The sequence below is a fragment of the Neolamprologus brichardi genome, chromosome 22 (genome assembly GCF_056152115.1).
Source record: "Neolamprologus brichardi isolate AB-2024 chromosome 22, ASM5615211v1, whole genome shotgun sequence".
Lineage (NCBI taxonomy): Eukaryota > Metazoa > Chordata > Actinopteri > Cichliformes > Cichlidae > Neolamprologus > Neolamprologus brichardi.
The window spans coordinates 12,265,087-12,284,085 of record NC_142124.1 but is presented as its reverse complement, the minus strand read 5'-3'; the positions used below and the strand labels follow the sequence as shown (position 1 = coordinate 12,284,085).

At 43.1% G+C, this 18,999-nt stretch overlaps 3 protein-coding genes and 1 non-coding gene across 4 annotated transcripts; all 4 read left to right on the top strand.

Annotated features, from left to right (window-relative positions):
- The first annotated feature begins 2,141 nt into the window (after positions 1–2,141).
- Positions 2,142–3,953, top strand: limd1b (LIM domains containing 1b). The gene is made up of 7 exons (XM_035906605.2): positions 2,142–2,220; positions 2,330–2,431; positions 2,517–2,584; positions 2,687–2,749; positions 3,402–3,532; positions 3,665–3,716; positions 3,819–3,953. Exons 1-7 carry the CDS (start codon positions 2,187–2,189, stop codon positions 3,900–3,902), a joined length of 534 nt encoding a protein of 177 aa, XP_035762498.2. The 5' UTR covers positions 2,142–2,186; the 3' UTR covers positions 3,903–3,953.
- Positions 3,954–4,094: 141 nt separating this feature from the next.
- nrm (nurim) lies at positions 4,095–7,513 on the top strand. The gene is made up of 4 exons (XM_006788045.3): positions 4,095–4,264; positions 4,898–5,091; positions 5,206–5,382; positions 6,433–7,513. Exons 1-4 carry the CDS (start codon positions 4,114–4,116, stop codon positions 6,751–6,753), a joined length of 843 nt encoding a protein of 280 aa, XP_006788108.1. The 5' UTR covers positions 4,095–4,113; the 3' UTR covers positions 6,754–7,513.
- Positions 4,489–4,561, top strand: trnak-cuu (transfer RNA lysine (anticodon CUU)). Its single transcript has one exon. It is a non-coding gene; the product is annotated as a tRNA-Lys (tRNA).
- A 1,239-nt stretch (positions 7,514–8,752) lies between the features above and the next one.
- ppp1r18 (protein phosphatase 1, regulatory subunit 18) lies at positions 8,753–18,494 on the top strand. The gene is made up of 3 exons (XM_006788113.3): positions 8,753–12,773; positions 15,315–15,533; positions 17,571–18,494. The coding sequence occupies exons 1-3, from the start codon at positions 8,775–8,777 to the stop codon at positions 17,622–17,624; spliced, it is 4,272 nt and encodes a 1,423-aa protein (XP_006788176.2). The 5' UTR covers positions 8,753–8,774; the 3' UTR covers positions 17,625–18,494.
- The last annotated feature ends 505 nt before the right edge of the window (positions 18,495–18,999 follow it).

The window sequence follows — 18,999 nt, the reverse complement described above, 5'->3', positions numbered from 1 at the left end:
TGCACAGCACTCCCGCAGTTGCAGAGACTGCCTCCTGCCTCCACACGCCTCGTGACGCAGACATTCCTGCACAGACACATACCTGAGGGCTAGACAGCTCACAAACACACATCCAGGTACTGCTATTTGAGTCAAAATGCCTGAATTCAACCTTCAGGCATTTTTGACGTATATGAACCCAAACCTCTACATCATGACAACAAACTGGATTACACAAAGTTTTTAAAAAACAGTACACACACACACACGCACACACACACACACACGCAACCAACATACAAACGACATGCAAGGTTTTTGGTGAACCAGTCTGACAGCTAGGAGAGTGGGCGTTGTGATGGAAGCAGACAGCTTCACAAGAGGACCTCAGTGAGGAATCAGCAGCTGTCAGACGCCCCCTCCCTCCATCCCTCCCCTGCTCCAACTGTAACCGTAGATCCAAAACACGAGCTGCATGAGTTTCTGTTCTTTATCCTCTCTGCGTGGAAGCTAATGGAGACACACAAGCAACTTTAAATGACCGTGCTGTAATACACTTAGAATATAATAACAAGCTGTCATTGTCAATTGGAAAGATTAAAGACTTTAAAATAAAAGGAGAGGATTAAGGACCAAATATTAAAGGGTAATAAGTGTAAAGAGCCACTTAAAAAACAAACAAACAGATCTCTATTGTTCAGTTACAACCAGTCGGTGTTTACCTGGTGCAGGTATTTCTGGCTCTTTGGGCGTGTCTGGTTTTAGTGACCGACTTATGAGAGGAAGGTCCTAAGGCTTCCACATGAGGGCAGTATCACAAGACAGATGATCCCAGAAAAGGCTTCACTGCTCCTCCTCAATATTTAAAAATGCACATTTAGGCTGCCAAAATATAAGACTCAGGCATGTACTGTAGTACTTTATTCTTTTGGATTCACTTAAAAGTTGAGCTCTGAAGTTGTTTCTGAAGATATTTGTATTTTTTCCAGTTTCTAAATCTTTAGATTATTCATATAAAAACATTCTTATTTATTTCTTTTCTTATTTTCAGTTTTTGATTAAAAAGGAAATCCATTAAGAAGTGCTGAAACTCTCAGCTTTCCTTTAACATCCTTAAAGGGTCATCTTACTCACCAGCTTGTTTGTTCACTGCACATTTTATACATGTCTCCGTACAATTTTTTCTATACATATTTCTGTACATTGTTACCTGCATATACGAACTTCAGTTGCTTATGTATATGGGTCCACTTTGTGTCTTCCTTTTATATCTTGTATTCCCCTTGCTATAAGAGCTGTGTAGCACCGAAATCTTCTCATCCGTGGGATATATAAATAAAAAATAAATAAAGGTTTATTCTATTCTATTCTATTCTATTCTATTCTATCAAAATCTTATCCAAGTAAAAGTGGAGATTTTTTAACCAGCAGGTTTAAAGTAAAATGAGTTCCTGTGAGTGTTAAAATATAATAATAATAATTATAATTATCAATAAGACTGATGGACATTTTGCCTACCCTCACATCCTACAATAACACCAACTCTTTGCATGTCCTCCTTCACTCCATATTTTACATCCATTATCCAGTATTCACACATTGTTAGTATGAATGGCTGTTTTTATCATGTAGCTGACTGTAGTTTTTGCCGTATAAACACGGAGTCAGATGTTTAAACCAGCATCCTCACAATGTGAGTGCTGTGGTAGGCTGAATGTGCTGCAGGTTCTTTTTCACCTTCAGGCTCCTTCTTCTGCAGCTCTGACACATTTCATCTCTTAGCTTACCCAAGAATACAGTTTTGAAATAGAGAGCTGCTTAGAACTGAAATTTCTCACAGTAGCAGTAACAGAAAAACCTCAAAAACCTAAAAAACAGCACTTACTCTTTTCCTAAAATGTACTCCACCATTAGACACTTTTAAAAACATTAAACAGCTACTTAAATACTGTATAAGTACAAAATTGAAGTACTTTTACTCCTTTATTTGTGTTTTCTTTCACACAAAACTACTTTCTGTCTAAAGTTTTTCAGCTGCCTCGGAGGAGTCATTTCTTAAGATTTTGCCCTTCAGAGAGCAAAGGCAGAGAGCAAATTCTCATAAACCCAACGAGCAGCTCCTCTTACAGCTGTCTGCACTGCACATAAAATTAGACCTCCAGACAGCCGTGCTGCAGACTCAGAGCAGTGGGAAAACTGGTGCTGAGATGAATCCCAGTAACAGTGACAGTGTTTACTTTGGTAAGAATGGAAAAGACTTAATATTCACCTTTTTTTTTGGTGGATTAGCCTTGATTTTATTATTCAGGTGTGCTGCCAGTTGTTCCATTTATTCTTCATGTTTATTCAGGAACTTGTACGAGATGCAATCAAGCTGTCTACAGAGCAGGTCAAGCATGTCAGGCGATGGGACGTTTATTCCACAGCGCGTGCTTCATCTGCAGCGTTTGCAGTGAGCTCTCCTCGTGTGAATGCTTCTCTGATCACACAGTGTGATGTGTAACGGTCTACATATTTAAGCTTTTGCATGTTTTCAGGTAAAACGCTCAGTGGCAAGCCTTTCTACACAGTGTCAGGGATGATATATTGTGAGGATGACTTTTTGGTAAGTATGTTCTTTTAATAGGTTGAAAAATGACAGATTAACTTTATTGCCTAATCTATTTGGGTGGTGGTGTTTTGCTGGTACTCGTGGTATTTTCTGCAGTTCTCTGGAGTTCATCCATCCCCTGAAGTGTGTAACAGCTGTGGCTTTTTAATCACAGATGTGGTAACTATTAATTTATTTACTTAAACAGTACTGTGAAAAAGCATTTCCCCCCTTCCTGATCTTAGGTTTTTTTTCTATATTTGTTACGCACACATGTTTCAGATCATCAAATACATATTAATATTAGAAAACGATACCCCAAATAAATATGCAGTTTTTAAATTACCTTTTCATTTATTAACGGATTAAAAGCTGTTCAACCTTGCCTGCCCTACATTTGACAACATTTATTTGGGAAAACTAAGTTAATTAAATTTTTTTACACTCAGGCCCGATTGCTGCCCAACCTGCTGAATCAAGAAATCATCTGTCTGAGAAAGTGGAGAAAGAAAAGCCCTGAAATGCAACATATCATGTCACGATCTAGAGAAACAGCTGATGAACAAAGTCAATGACATCTATCAGTCTGTAAAGGGTTACAAAGCCATTTCAAAGGGATCTGGCATAAAACTAACACAGCATTTCTTAGAAATGTTTTACTCAGGTTATCTTTGTCTAATATTAGAATTTGTTTGATGATCTGAAACATGTAAATGTGAAAAATGTGCAAAGAAAACTAAGAAACCAGGAAGGGGTCAAATACTTTTTCTCAGCACTGTGAGTATATGTGTGGTGTCACATGCAAGAAACTGACATTACATTGGATGATCAGATCCTGCAGGCTCGTGGGAAACCCTACCACCCATCCTGCTTTCGCTGTGTCGTCTGCAGACAGAGCCTGGAGGATCAGCCTTTCGCTGTCGACTCACACCGCAGAATCTACTGTGTCAGTGACTACCACAGGTGGGTGTTTTATGTAGCAACAATAGTCCTTTTCAAGAGCAAAGGGGGAAACCCTGCCAGACAGGCTGAACAGGAGAAAACTCACACCTTTGTTGACTTCATGTTTTCACTGAAACCTCTTCACGGTTTCAGGGTCCAGGCTCCCCGCTGTGCTGCCTGCAGGTTGCCGATACTCCCAACAGAAGTGAGCTTCACAGAAATTATGCAAAATATTTGATCATTCAATTCACAGCAAATTATTTCACAAAGAAGCACTCTGAGTGCTTTGTTATCTCTTTTTTTTCAGGGATCCACAGAGTCTATTCGAGTGACATCCTGTGACGGAAACTACCATGTAGAGTGCTACAGGCCTGGTGTTAACCTCATTTAATGAAGACAGATTCTGTGATACTTAATAAGATACCCTAATAAAGTCATTCACTCCTGCTATTTGTTTCTCCTTAGTTTTGTGTGTGGATCTGTCTCCTCTGATGCACCTCCACCTGTAGGCAGCATTCACCGCCATTAGCACCACCTTGTGTCTAAATCGGGTACTACAACCATCTCCCATCTCCCGGAACTGTTCGCGATAAGCACTGATAATGGCGTCAGTCACGGTACGTGGCTTGGCTCTCTGCACTACGTCTTTGCTAAACTTTGCGTTTGTTTTCATATCCGGTGCAGATCTCATTCGGTTTGTCTCGTTTCGAGCCATTTATCATAACATCACGGGGGAGACGACACTCTGTCGAGGTAAGTTCCCGTAAGCGGCAGGCGGCCAGGAGCGATTACCAAACACTGGTGGAGGCGATATCTGTAAAACCTTTAAATACCTCATATACTTTTTGGCTATGGAAAAAAAATACTGTAAAGGGTTATATAAATATAATTTAACGTATATTAAATTCATATACGTCATATAATTCAAGTTCTCCATATATGGTATAAATTCCACTGGGCGGCTGTTCAGACCCAGCGCCCGGCTAGCTCAGTCGGTAGAGCATGAGACTCTTAATCTCAGGGTCGTGGGTTCGAGCCCCACGTTGGGCGGTGAGATTTTTTTCTTATGTTTTTTAGGGCTGTTTTTATTATTAGGGCTATTTTATTCCGTTTACTAAAACGAAAATGATCATTACGGGCTTAAAAGCATAATTTGCTTATCGCCAATATCAAATATCGACCAAATGGCGAGTGTTTGAAAGCTGATTTCGGGTGAGCAGAAATGCTGGGTTTGTTAATTAGATTAATTAGCTGTTCGTGGTAACGTTCGATTTGCTGTTTTGTTTTTTGTTTTTTTTCAATGAGTGCTTATTAACAGTAATTATGTTATTAGGATTGCTGTCAATTTTAAAGTGACGTTTTTTCCTCTGATTTCCCACGTCTAAGACTCCATACCATGGTCGGTGGCCCTGCGGGACAGCTCTGTTCTGAGGGCTCTTGCTGTGGATCTGGGGCTCCTGGCCCTCTTCATCGTGCAGCACAGCCTGCTGGCCTGGCTGCCTGTCAAACAGGCCCTGCAGTCAGTGCTGGGGCCCCTCAACAGGACAGCATACTGCTTCACCACAGCACTCGCCCTCCAGGTACAGCAGCGCCCTTTCTCTGAGTGTTTACTGTCACATAGAAGCATAACTTACTCTTCCCTTAGTGTTAATCACATCTTTCAGTGTGCATCATTGCTCTGTTTCCTGTGTTAGATCTTGATGCGCTGCTGGCAGCCTGTGACTAACGCCCCCTGCCTGTGGTCAGTGCGTCAGGCACCCTGGAGTGTCTGGTTCCCCCTGCTCTGCTTCTCGCTGCACTTCCTCTGTTGGGCCATCATCTGCAGCATCCTCATGATCTTTGATTACCCAGAACTACTGGGCATCAAGCAGGTAGGGAGCAAAAGCAAATGCACATGTTTGTGCTTTCAGATGCTGGAAAATCAGAGGTTCAACTAAAAATACAAAAAAAAAATGATAACAGTTTGCTTTATTTTAAAAAGTGGTTGTTGATTACTGCTTGGTTAGTTGGTGTTCCTTAAAAGAATTAATTAACACCACTTTAAAATATCGTGCTGTTAAACAACAACAAGCAAATGGATATTTACTGCACATATGCTCCCTGGCCATTTCATTAGGTACAGCTTTTCAACTGGTCAATAACAAAAATATCTAATCAGCCAATCACATGGCAGCAGCTCAGTGCATGTAGGCATGTAGACATGAGCAGCTGACCTGCTGAAGTTCAAACTGAGCATCACATGGGGAGGAATTTCAAGGTTTTAATTTTCAGCACCCATCAGTATGAATCACAACCCTAATCAGAGTTTTCACTGTTGTGGCTGAGCAGGACCGAAAGATTTTACTGCAGTGAGAAGTGAACCTCCGTCCCCAAATGTAAAGGCTCTCCTCCAGTAAAGCAGTGCTAGTGTGGTGCCAGTGTTGCCTTGGTGCACACATTTTGACAATTTTGAGAACCAGCTTTTAAGAAGTGTCGCTGGGAGAATTTAGGGTTATTTTACATGGAAATGTTGATCTATCTGTGAGCTGCATCTGCCAGTTATCAGTGAATGTTTTCAGTTAGCCTCTTGAATACCTTGACACATAGCTGTGCGTCCAATCAAGTTGTTTTGAAAGAATTATGATGATAATAGCGTAACCTAGTCCCTCCTCAGTGGGTGGACCAGTCTCAGTTAATCATTCATACAGCAGTTATTAATAATCTATATGTTTCACCTGTTTCACCTGTCACCTGGTGCTCTGGGCCTAACTCCGTATTTAATGACTCTGACCCTTTCCACCACCATCTTATAATTACATTTTAATGAAATGCCCTTTTAAAAAGTAATCTGCATTACTTAGATCAGTAACTTCGGTGCTCCCGGAGGAGAGCGTGTGTTGGGCATGAATAAACTTCATTTACTGACTAACCTCCTCCCTCAGGTGTATTACGACTGTCTCGGATTGGGGGACCCCCTCTCTCACAAGTCGCCCCGTGCCCAGCGCCTCCTGTCCCACCTGCGCCACCCGGTGTGCCTGGAGCTGGGTGTGGTGCTGTGGCTCCTGCCGGCCTTATCCCTGGACAGGCTCCTGCTGGCGGGGGCTCTGTCGGCCTACCTGGCTCTGGCACACTCTCTGGACAAACAGGATTTAGCCTACCTGTGCGTGCAGCTCAACAGTAAGATGCAGCTCTTTGCGCAGCCACACGGAGGCAGCGCCGACGCCACGCCCAACGAGGACACTGACGACCACAAGAAGAAGTGAAGCAGAGGTCGTCCCAGTGCTTTGATCTGAATCTGTCATAAATAATGTTTTAAAACTGACTACAAAAGAGTTTCTGTAAGCCTCTTGAGCCTGATGTCTGCTGATTTTGTGATTTCAAATGTATTTTATTACAGTTTATGCCATCGTGTGAAAACACAGCCGCCCCCCCTGCTCGTACAGAGGTGTCCGTTTTCTTAAAACTACTAATTTTGATACAATTAGGTTGAAACATTTTTATACTGAATATTTTTTAATACATGAAATTGTTTTACTGTATAGTCTTACTGGCTGTTACAGTGCCCAAGACAAGTACATTAACACGGTGTTTCTCTGGAAGCTAATTTCAGGTTTATCTTTCCTTTGAAAAACGACGTTTCACTGAGATTTTACACTGGTAAAAGCTTTTTTCTTTTTCTGCTCTGTGACAGAACAAAGTGACAATGTTTCTGCTACAATGAATGTATCTCCTTCAACGCTTTTCCTCGACAATGAGATCAAACCAATTGTTTAAAGACGTTAAGCTGAACATATCGAACAAACTACTTTTAACGTTTATCATGCTTGATAAATATGGTATTATCAAGGCAGCCAGTATTAGTATTAGTGGATTCTCAGAGTACTGTAATGTCTCATTTGGTATGTTTTTTTACACTAATGTTTTCCCCATGTGTGCCTTACTGTAATTACAGTGATAGCTTTCAGTATTTTTAAAAACATGTTAAATAAAAGTGGAAAGTTCACTTGTCCCGGTAAATTGTGTCTTTTTATTTTTATGAGTCAAGTTTTAAGAGTTTAAGGAACAGATGTTTGATTTAAATTGTTGTTTGTTTGTTTTTTATTTAATTTTAAAGCTGATATATCACAGATGAACTACAGCTTTAATAACCGAGCCAGGAGATGGTTTTTTTTTGTTGTTGTTGTTTTAATTTTTCAGGGTATAGATCGATATATATGTTCACTGGCCAACTTATTGGGTACACCTGAGGGATTTTTGTAATTAGGGGAAAGTTTCATATCCATCTAAACGCTCTCGTGTTTATGAATATGAATAAACATGAATAACATTTTTGACTGTATGTTTTCTACATCAGAGACGCTAGAAAATAAAAATGCGAATAATCAGCAATGAAGATAGTCCGGTAGTTTGGGGTACACACCTCTGTCAGTGGAGCTGATCGTGTTTGATCTGCTTCAATCAAGTCCCGCTGCAGCTCTGCATGCTGACACCACATCCCGTTTCACCGCCCTCCACCTCCACCGCTTTACCAATTAACCCTGCGGGACGCTGGGGTGAGCAAAGGCGGGGGAGGGCTGGTTGGTGGCCGGACAGACGGCTGTGTGCTTTAAACGCCTTTTCTTAGGTCCGACAATATGGTGTGTGCCACTAAACTCTCCAGAGGGAATTGAATGTAATTATCGGATTAGACCGCTGCAGCTCTCGAGCTGGAAATATTTACAACCGCACGGAGGACGGAGGTTTTTCTGCTCTGATGTCCACTCAGGTCCCGATATCGCTTGACTGGGTCACTGATCATTTTTGAAAGGTGGGTTTTGACAGGACAGATTAATCTGTTCTTTACAGTCAAAGTAGGTTTTCCATGGTGGAGTAGAGCGCTTTACGCACAAGTGGAGATGTAAAGTCGGGGTGGATGCAGTGATATTTTTGCCAAAACAAGAGTTTGGGTGAGTTATATTCAAAATTTTCATAAAATATGTTACAACTGAGGTTATGAATTATGTGCTGCGAGTTAATTCGATTACATGTGTTATTTTATTATCCTTTAACATGAACAGATAAATAGACTGCACTGTCAAATGTGTGCTTTAATGCCTACTTGGCTGTAAATAAAACCTGCTAACATGTTACCATGATGTGTAGTTGTTCCTCGGGTTTATGTGGCAAAACTTTCATTTTTGCATGTTTATTAGAAAGAAAATTGATAATATTTTATTCTTTGCAGAGGATTCCCAGAGGCTCTGAAGAGGAACCGTTTTATCCAAAAGTGGGCACCTTTTCTGTTATGTCTGTTTCCTCTCTGCCAGAATGGAAACAACTCCTTCTGGAGAAAAAGAGGAAAGAAGAGGAGGAGCGAGAGAGGAGGGAAAAAGAGGAGGAGGAGAAGTTTGCCAGCATGCCAGCTTGGAAGCGAGGGATCATCCAGAGAAGGAAGGCGAAGCAGGAGTATGTGGGTGACAGGGAGAAGGAGAGAGACGGCTGTCTGCTGCAGGTGGATGTCAGATCTCCTTCTGATGGTCTGAGTGACACAGACAGCTTCGTAACAGTTAATCTGGGAAGCGAACTGTCGCTCAGTCCAGATCCAGGCCAGTGGCTGGATGCAGATCCCAAACAAGTGAGCCAGGTGTCTGTAGAAACAATAGTTCCAGTCCATGAAAATCCATTTATTCTCACGCAGAGTGCATGGAGGAAGAGCAAGGATGGAGAAACAGGGAATGAGCCAGAAGTTACGGAGAGAGATAAATTAAGCCCCAGGAGTCAAGATGGGGAGCTGGAGAGAGGACGAGATATTGAGCTGAAAAAAGAGAGGTTTAGGGACTTGAGTGAGGGGAGGGAAAAAGACAGGAGCAGGGATAGGAGTCAAGGAAGAGAAAGAGAGAATAGCAGGGAGGGGTGTGAAAAGGAAAAAAGCCAGCTGAAGGAGTTGGTTAAGGATGCAGTCAGGGAGCAGGAATTTCTTAAAGTTAGAAAAGACACAGAGGAAAAAGAAACCCCTTCACCCACTTCTTCGCTTTCCCCTGTTGTTCCGTGTCTTCGGACCATCAGAGCTGACAATATCATCATCATCGAGCAGGACAGGAAGGGCAGCAATGAGAGAAAGGGTAGATGGAGGGAGGCAGAGCGGGAGAAGCTCGAGGAGGACCAGCCGGGGAAGAAAGGGGTGAAGATGGACCTAAGGGAGATTCTGGCTGGAGGAGGGAGTGTCACTGAGATCCGAGCCTCTGAAGTTCTTATTATAAAGCCCTCAACCTGCCCTGAAGACAGGAGTGCAGGGGGGAAAGGGAGAGAGGATGGGGAGATGAAGGGCAGCATGGATGCAAGAAGGGAGAGCATAGGCAGGGAGCTAAGAACAGATGTGTCCTGGCTGAGAGAGAAAGAGAAGGAGAAACCACGGGGCCAGGCAACAGTTATTAATAAAGACAGCAGAAAGGACAGCTTGGATGATAATGTTTTTGTGGAGAGAGGAGGGAGGGTCAGTCAGCTGCTGAGTAAATTCGGAGAGCACCCCAAGCCTCCATCCCGATCCAAAAGCTCCGATAATTTCCTTGAGCCAGGGAGGAGAAAATACTCAGGAGATCAGGATGAGCAGCAGTCCGAGGAGAGGAATGCAGATGGAACGAATACGCTGCTAAAAGGTGTCCCAAAACGCTCGTTTAGCTTCTCCGATCGAGTCATCTGCGCTAAGGAGAATGGGATAGGTGACGAAGGGTTTTACGAGAGAAAAATTCGCGAGAGGATTCACTCAGAGAGCGTGGCGCCATGGGTAGATGTAGCTGCCTTAAGGAGGGAAACCACAGCGAAGATGGGGTGTGCACGACTTCTAGAGAGAGACAGATTTGGAAAGCACAGAGTAAAAACCGAAGACTTTGGTATACAGCTTAAGAAAGTCGAGTTTGTTGACAGGAGGGCCGCGGAGAAGGTCGGCGATGCAGACGGGGATGTGGGGTTCACGGTGGCCTCAGTTAAAAACACGGAGGGAATATCATTTGCTAGGAGAGTGCCGATTAGGCAGGATGGGAAAGCAAGAGCTGACAGAGAGGTGAAGCGACCGGCAGGTGAGAGTTTAGAAAGGCAGGTGAATGTAGACAAAGATTCAGAGGGAGGGGGAGAGATTGAGGTGAAAGTTTGTGAGAAAACAGATTCTCAAAGAGAAGATGGACTAGAGAGCTCACCCGAAACAAGCAACGTTGATGCTGAGAGTCACTGCAGACATGATTCGGCTTTTACTGAGTGCTCTACAATACCAGCCCTCCATAAAGGTGCAGACTGGAGACTACAAGGACCTTACCTAACACAGTCTGTTTTATCCCCACATACTGAGGATCTAATAAGTAAAATAGAAAAAATAGGAGACACAACCTTTTATAGCAACAAAGAGAGCAAAGAGGAGGTGCAAGCAGCAGGATCAGAAAACCTCAGTCATGATTCGATCCCCAGATCTCCGAAAAGGAGCGCACTCACCGGGAACCCTCCAGGCCCCGTGGAGATTCAGATTCCCAGGACTGTGTTTTATGTTGCAGAAGAAGTGGTGGAGAAAATAAAGCCCGGGTGTCAACGCAGCGAGGGGCAAGACTGTCATGGAGGTCGACTGGTCGAGAGGAGGGATAGCTGGAGGATTGGGAAGCCCTTAAGCCGCATAGAGTCTCTGCGAGAGAAAATCAGACAGAGAGAGCTGGAGAAACAGCGACAGGGTGAAGGGAGTGAAGCTGCAGAGATTAGTGATACTCAGACAGCGGGGGACAGGTACGAGGAGAGGGGAACTGAAATAGAAAAACAGTGGGAAGCTACAGCACACGTGCAGAAGAGGCCGGCCGAAACAGAGCAGGGACAGGAAGAAGCAGCGGCGCAGACATCCGCGGCTGCGTTTGACGTCACGCAGGAAGTCGGCGTGTTGAAAACCTGCCCTCAGCTTCCTGTTTCTGTCCTACTGTCACAAACTGTCAGAGGAGAGGAAGTGATAAGCGAGTGTACCGCCAGGGCCTCCGAAGCTACCTCTGAAGCCCTCCAGATATCTGAGGATGAGGACGACCCAGTGAAACATGTAGAAGAGCCGCTAAGGCGCGACAGGGGCCGAAACGCAAGCACAGAAGAAGAACAGGAGGAGGAGGAAGGAAAGGAGCTCTCCGAGGAGGAGGTAGAGGAATACACATCACCTCTCGATTCTACACAATCTCTCTCTCCTTCGCCGCCTCTTCCCAACTCTCTCGCAGCCATGAGTCGGATCTACAACTTGGAAACCGTGGGTTCGAGGTCGGGCTTGTATTTGAGGGACAGGACAGTGGACATCTCATCGTCTGTGCACCTTGTTAAAGTGAAGCCAATCATATCGAACTCACAGCAGGGGGACAACAAAGCATTTACAGGCGATGACATTAGTGGGGTTCAGACAATACAGCAGCAGATTGAGCAGTTTCAGCTGAAAGAGCAGGAAGCGCAAAACTCTTCGTCAAATACCTCCCTGAAGGACAGAGAGATGAAGGGGCAACAAAGAGTGTTAAAGCAACAGAGAAAGGACGATTTTCGGACCCAGCAGATAAAGGACGACCTCAAAGCACATCAGATAAAGGACGATGTTAAAACCCAGGAGAAGGATCAGGAAACACCAGACCTCAACCCCAAAGTGTCTCCTCATCACGCTTGTTCTCCCACACCTCAGGCCAAACAAACTATCACAGTCACCCCCTCATATCTCAGGACCCAATCCCCAGACAACTCCCTGAAAGCCACAGATTGTGCCCCGACCCCGGCTTCTTCCCCAAGCTCGCCATCTCCTGCCCAGTCTCCGAGTGTGTCTCCGTCACCCACCCAGACACCTGTGCTCTTTTCTATCAGGAGTGCCTCCGGGGGCCAAGTGAAGCGAGGCGCCACCATCACAATCACACCAAAAAGGGCAACGGGATCCCCAGCACGGCCCTCGGCGTCCACATCAACCCCAGCGAAGACCCCACACCAGCAGCAGCAGACTCAGACGGTGTCAACCCCCGCAAAGGCACCACCACAGCAGCAGCAGGGCCAGACAGTGTCAACCCCCGCAAAGACACCACCACAGCAGCAGCAGGGCCAGGCAGTGTCAACCTCCGCGAAGACAACACCACAGCAGCAGCAGGGCCAGGCAGTGTCAACCTCCGCGAAGACAACACCACAGCAGCAGACCCAGACAGCCCCCGCTGTGACTGAGCCGGGGAAGAAGAAGTATCCAACTGTGGAGGAAATTGAGGTGATCGGTGGATATCAGAACCTGGAGAAGTCGTGTCTGGTCAAGAATAGAGGGACACCAAAAAAGGTGAGTGGAAACTGTGTTGTTACTTCGTTACTTTGTTTTAACATGTCCCCACATGCTTTCTAAAGTTTATCAGACATGCACCAACGTTTATCACCTGCTGTCACCTGCATGATGGGCCTCGCCATCAAGCCTTTTCACAGAGAACATCCCTTTCCACTGAGTACAGTTGCAGAGACCGACCTAAGCTGGTTAAGGCTTTATCAAGCACGACATCTTGATTCTTAGCCATGAAGTCCTCAAGTGATCTCCTTTGCCATTTGCTTGTGCGGTCTCGTGCTGTGCAGATTTTTGACTTTCATCCGGTTTCTACATATCACACTTTACACACTTAAGTAAAATTGTATTTGGGTGATTTATTATCATTAAAAAGAAGCATGCAAACCCACAGATGGATAAAGGAAAGTGCTTGATGATTGGTGTTAACTGGACTCACTTAAATGCTTCATAGTCATCTGCAGAGACGGTTGTGTTGCAGGCTCCACTGGAGAGAAAAAAAAAGCTAAATAGGAAGCCGCAGTGACAGACATCCTCTCTCTTTTTTTTGCATTTTCTCTACCTACATAACATGACCTTTTATCTCTGTGAATACATGCGATACCACACCTGCGTCCACAGTGGACCTGTAAATTAATTTTCCTGGAGTTCATGTTAAATGTTCTGTTTCCTCTTTTTAACTTCTGTGAATCCGAGCAGGAGGGGGAAGGCAGAGTTGCTAAGAAGGGCTGAAAAAAAAATTTTTTTTCACCATCCTGTAATGATAAATCTGGCTGTATTGACAGTTTTCACTGCCTATTAGAAGAATGTGATTGGTGGTAACCCCCTTCAGTCTGCTTCCTCGTTCCCTTGTACCAGTTCAGTTGTTTCTGTTGAGTCAGCTTCTCACACAAATTTCCCTTTGTGTTTTCTTGGCTGTTTCCTAGCAGGGGTTTGGTAGTTAGACCAGAGTCTTGGCAGACAGTTTTCGACCACGCTGCCCTCCCACTGTATACGGCTGACAGCAGCGAGGCAGGGTTTTGCAGACAGATCAAAGGGCGGCACTGGCAGAGAAGTCGCAAGGAAGGAAAACTGACATTTTTGACAGTCATACTGAGAGGATTAAAGTCTTGTTATTTGGTCTGATAGAAACTCCCTGTCACGCTGCATGTTTTTGCTCACTTCCTCTTTTAAGACTTCCTCCAAGCACGACAAAGAGCCCGACACAGGGAAGTGACGCGGTGCCCATTTTTAAATTGCCAAATGCAACTCTGATGCTCAACTGTTGCATTACCGGACCACCTGTAACCTAAAGCATGAAAATGAAAGTTCCCAAATAGCATTACTGTGGCCTTTAATTAGATAAATAATCATGCATTCTCTGCATGCATCTCTATAATAAGTCGTGTAATCCCTGCCTGCATGTATAAGCACCGCCCTCCTTAGCCTCTGTGAGTGATGACCACTGAGTGATTCTCTGACCACCTGTCGCTCTCACGTTGATGCCCTACAGACAGTTTGCCGTCAGGCTTCCTTCCCTTCCCCCCTCCAAGCCACGCCTCATGTCACAGGGCAAGAGGCTCAGCTGCTATCTCATCTAAGTTTTCTTTTCATATGTGCACTTTTTTTTGTTTTCTAGCATAAAATATGTCCAGAAGTGGTAGATATATCCTTCTTTATGCTGCTAAGATGTGGCCTTAAACATGGCTGTCACATGTTATCAAATGGAGCAGTGCACTTTTGAGAATCTGAATTCAAGTATTACTTGATAAACTTTCTTCTTTATGGCTCTTTTTCTTGCTCTTTTCCCATCCCTGTGTCGCCGGGTGCTGCTGCTGTCCCGCTGCGCCTGGGTTAATCGGGTTCAGGGAGGAAGGATTAGCCTACTGTGCCTCAGCATGCCAGCTTCTCTAACCCAGAGCTGTTTTGTGCTCCGTCCACATTTAGTGCAAAGCCGTTATTGTGCACATCACGTCTGCGCTTCTGGGTGTGTTTGCTGCACGTTCAGGCTTCAGAGCAGAGATGCTGTCGTTATAAAACGTGCTGTGTGGGGATGCGCTGGCGTTTTACACCACACTGGCCTTCGAATAAACAAACTCAAACACCCGTCAGGCCAGGCGGGGACCTTGTTCTCCTTTTCAGCAGTTTAAGAGAAGTGGCAAACCAAAACTTCAGTTTCAGCTTCTTAGGCTGAATATGCATCAGAATTAGTTATCAATGAGTGCACGAAGGGTTCAGCCAGTAAGTCCTTCTACAGACGGTGTATTTCTGCTGTGTTAAGCCCCGTGCTGTCACTTAAAATTAAACTGACAGCATCCAAACCTCGCTGACACTGAAACCTTCTCCAGGTCTGCAGTGTGTTTACATGACGAACAAACAGCTTGCTAAAGGAACACCAACATTTTCCCTGTAAAAATTCCACTTTTACTGCAGCATCACTGCAAATCTGTAATGTGAAGGTTTTCGCTACAATACTATATTTTTTAACAAGCATGTAAAACCGTAAATATTAGCTTAAATGTAATTCATCAAAAGCATAACCACACCTTTCTGTATTCACTTTTGCAGGGGAAGGTGTGTTTTAACGAGGTCAAGCTGGAGCAGGTGTGTGAGTACCCATCGGAGGCCCTCATGCAGTTCTTCAATCCCCACTCTCAGGACCTGGGGAGCGCGGAGAGGCTGCAGGATGAGGAGGTGCAGGAGGAGCAGGGTGACGGGGAGGGGGGAGCGGTCGTGGTGAAGAATACGAGGAGTACGGGAACTGCAACGGGACCGCGTGTAATAGATGTGAGTCACTTACCCCCACGGCTCAGAAAACATAACGTTTAGTGAGGTCTTTTTCGGCCTTACTGACACCCTGATAAACTCTGTGGGTTTGGATTTCGTGAAGGATAACATGCTGAATTTTGGTTTATGGTCAGAAGAAGGCTGAGTGCCTCAAGCTTGAGCTTGTCTTATAACTCGCAAATCCCAAACCAACAATGTATTGATCCTAACAAGAAAGCCTGACATTATGCTTCTTCATTGTTTACCACTGACATAAAATTCATGATGTTTCCTCAGTAGGAAAAGAATGGGCACTGTAGTTTTTCTAAGAGACTCCAAATGTGTACAAATTCACAAATAAAAATACTTGTGTGCTAAAAACCACAGTGCCCAGCTTTTTAGGAAATTTCTGAAGGAGAAAGGGTGACTAAATGTCTCTTCAGTAATGTAAAGATGTCTTTATATGAGTCTGAAACCAGATGCTCATTTGTTAATGCTTTGTCAGTCACATGTTGTTACCCAGGAGCGTACCCCAGAACCTCCTTTCTGACTCATAAAATGACCAAAAATGCTAAAATGAACTTAAAGTTTTAAAGCTCATGAACTCATCAGGAAAGTTTTTACTGAGACCACAGGTGATGGTCCCTTCTGTAGCATCAGTTTGTTCAGAGCCATAACAAGATTAGTTATTGTAGGGTGACCAACCGTCCTCTTTTGACTGGACATGTCCCCTTTTCATGTTCTGTCCGGTGCGTCCGGGGGGGGATTTTTGAGATTGATGAAAATGTCCGGGTTTTCCTATATTCAGACAGAGGACCCGTGTGTGACGTCATCCCCGAACTGCTGCTTTGTGAGCGCTTGTTCTGCGCTCACATACGAGACAGACAGCACGCAGCAATGTGCCTGATGATGTTTAAAAGATCCCAAAGCGCAAGTGCATCTTTTCAGACAAACTGCAAAAAATTTTTTCCCTCATACCAACCCAGTACTGGTAATTTTTCTTATACAGATGAGGTGTTATTTCTGTACCATTATTTAATTCCAGAGGCTTTTAAGTTATTTTTTTGCACTTGTTGACTTGCAAAAGCCTATATGACATATTTTATTTTGACAATTCATTAACCACACAGAGAAGGCATCGTTTAAATATGTTAAATATATTTCTTTAAGCAAGTTCTTCATGACTGAGCCAAGTGTCCTCTTTTTTTAGAAATCAAAATATGGTCACCCTAAGTTATTGTTTTATTAAAATAACATACATACACATTCCTTGCAATATTGTTCGTCCATGTTTGGTGAATTACTACCCTTAGCATTTTGTCGCCAATATTTACATAATATTATTAAATAAGATTTACTGAAGGGGCAAAAAGGCTTTTCAAGTTAGCTAGCTGCTAGCTTTGCTGCTAAGGGGAGAGTGACGTTAAAAATATACATTTCTAAACATTCAATAAATGCTGGCAAGTCATTCTTCTGTACTGGAGACATGTATATTTCTCCTGTCACTGTTGTGGATTTTACATAATTTCCCTAGAGTTATTGAAAAATGTTTCTAGGAGTTATTGTGCAAATTAGCAGTTAGCACACTAGCTGCTAGTCAGCACATCTGTTAGCTTGGTTGCTAACCTAGCAGTATATCATTTTTGTTTAGTTTTTTTTTTAAAAAGAAGAAGAAATGAACTGTCTGCAAGGGTAGTTAGTCCAACAGAAGAGGAGGTTAAATGAAGGTTAGAAAATATAGGAAATAAAAATATACCTTAACTGTACAAACTGACCAAATTTGAATATCTTGTAAACAGCAGCTGGTTGGAAATGAGGGCAAGCTTGGTAAAATGAAACTTTTGCAAATAAAAATCACAAAGAAATGGTTAAGATTTTTAAATTCAATGCTACTGTAAATACTAGAGAGCAAATGGAAAGGTAAAATTGCATTTATGGCTCTCACAAAGCTATAAATGTTACCTTTGGTGAATGGGAATACCTCAAAATACAAACTAAAATGACATAAAGATCCTAGATTCACCATATTTACCTTCCATCTCCATCTCTATTTTTCAGATGAGTCTTGCCCTCGATAGAAGCCAGTCACCTTCGCCAAAATTACCCATCTGATGAGGTCACCACCATTTTATTGAACAATATTATTGTTTTTTGGTCTGTTTTGATCATTTTTTAATTGTGTTTGTTAATACTTGTGGTGTTTTGTTTTCTCTAGTATCAGGATGAATAAGGGACCAAATAAAGGTGCATAATTGTGTTTACTTCACGGATAAAGTCACCTAGTTTATTTTCAAGGAAACTGAGGGAAAGTGACATGAATGTAGTAGCACGTAACCCCTCAGCGGTGCACTGCTGGGTGATGAAGGATCACTTGTCTATGCAATATAATGAAACGGATAAGAGTTATATTTTCTAGGTAATATATATATATGATAGTTTCTTTTATGTTAATGTCCTTCTTAATTTAAGTCAGCACTGTCTCATCACAGAAAAAGAACTCTTGATGTTTGTATCATCTGACTTCATGTGCCTGCTGGAATTGCCCATACAGATGATCTGAAGATCTGTTAATGTGTTTTGCTTGAAGCCTTTCAGAAAACGCTCCTCTCAGCAGGTGTTATGTGTTGCATGAACGGGTTTTGGTGCAATGTGTGAGGTGATGAAAGTTTTAATTGTTTTTAAATTGGAGTTAAATGGAATTTTATTGTTGCATGAACAACCGCTGTGCAAAAAAATGGTTTTGTATTGTTATTTTTCTTGGGTGGAGGTGGAGACTGAGAGGAAGTCCCTGAGAGGGCAAAGAGCAAACTGAAACTTCATATTACAGCTGATATCTGACTTTCAGCTGTGCACCATTTATAATCTTGTTATCTTTTGTAATTGAGCGTTTTGATTGGTAAAAGAAGTTGCAAATTCTGGGATTCTGTGATTGAAGAACCTGACTTCAAAAGAAAAAAAACTAATAAACATTACTGAAAAGCGTGTTGGCTCCTCTTTTTTTGTCTGGATACAAACAGACTTTTTTCTGCTTTTCCGTGTCCAATCGGAGTGGTTCCCCTCAAAATGTTCTCAGGAAATCAATTACAATATCGCCTACATAAATACACAAGTTAATAAAAATATAGTATTAAGTATTTTGCTCAGTAAATAATCTCCTCTGTTTCACTTTAGCTATGCTAGAGTTTCCAGTTGTATCACATGAGCTTGATAACAAATTTCACACTTTTCTCAATGTTGTAATTTCATTTTCATTTGCATTACACTCACTTGCTCCTTTGGTGTTAGTACTAGTGCCAGCACCTAGTTAGACCTCCTTTTTGCCTTTAGGACTGCCTTAATTCTTTCACTCAGTTGAGTTTGCACATCAGTGATGAGCTTTATGATATGGTCAGTAGATGGATACACTGTGGTCATAAAGGGACGGACATGGTTAGGAATAATGCTCAGGTAGACTGTGGTGTTTACATGATTCTCACGGTACCAAAGA

Bases quoted from the DNA above. Each gene is read 5' to 3' on its own strand.
- limd1b (XM_035906605.2), top strand. From the start codon at position 2,187: ATGAATCCCAGTAACAGTGACAGTGTTTACTTTG. The intron at 2,221-2,329 runs GTAAGAATGGAA...ATGTTTATTCAG, and splicing joins CAGTGACAGTGTTTACTTTG to GAACTTGTACGAGATGCAAT. The intron at 2,750-3,401 runs GTAACTATTAAT...TTGGATGATCAG, and splicing joins GCTTTTTAATCACAGATGTG to ATCCTGCAGGCTCGTGGGAA.
- ppp1r18 (XM_006788113.3), top strand. From the start codon at position 8,775: ATGTCTGTTTCCTCTCTGCCAGAATGGAAACAACTCCTTCTGGAGAAA. The intron at 12,774-15,314 runs GTGAGTGGAAAC...TCACTTTTGCAG, and splicing joins ATAGAGGGACACCAAAAAAG to GGGAAGGTGTGTTTTAACGA. The intron at 15,534-17,570 runs GTGAGTCACTTA...TCTATTTTTCAG, and splicing joins CGGGACCGCGTGTAATAGAT to ATGAGTCTTGCCCTCGATAG.
- nrm (XM_006788045.3), top strand. From the start codon at position 4,114: ATGGCGTCAGTCACGGTACGTGGCTTGGCTCTCTGCACTACGTCTTTG. The intron at 5,092-5,205 runs GTACAGCAGCGC...TTCCTGTGTTAG, and splicing joins CCACAGCACTCGCCCTCCAG to ATCTTGATGCGCTGCTGGCA. The intron at 5,383-6,432 runs GTAGGGAGCAAA...CTCCTCCCTCAG, and splicing joins AACTACTGGGCATCAAGCAG to GTGTATTACGACTGTCTCGG.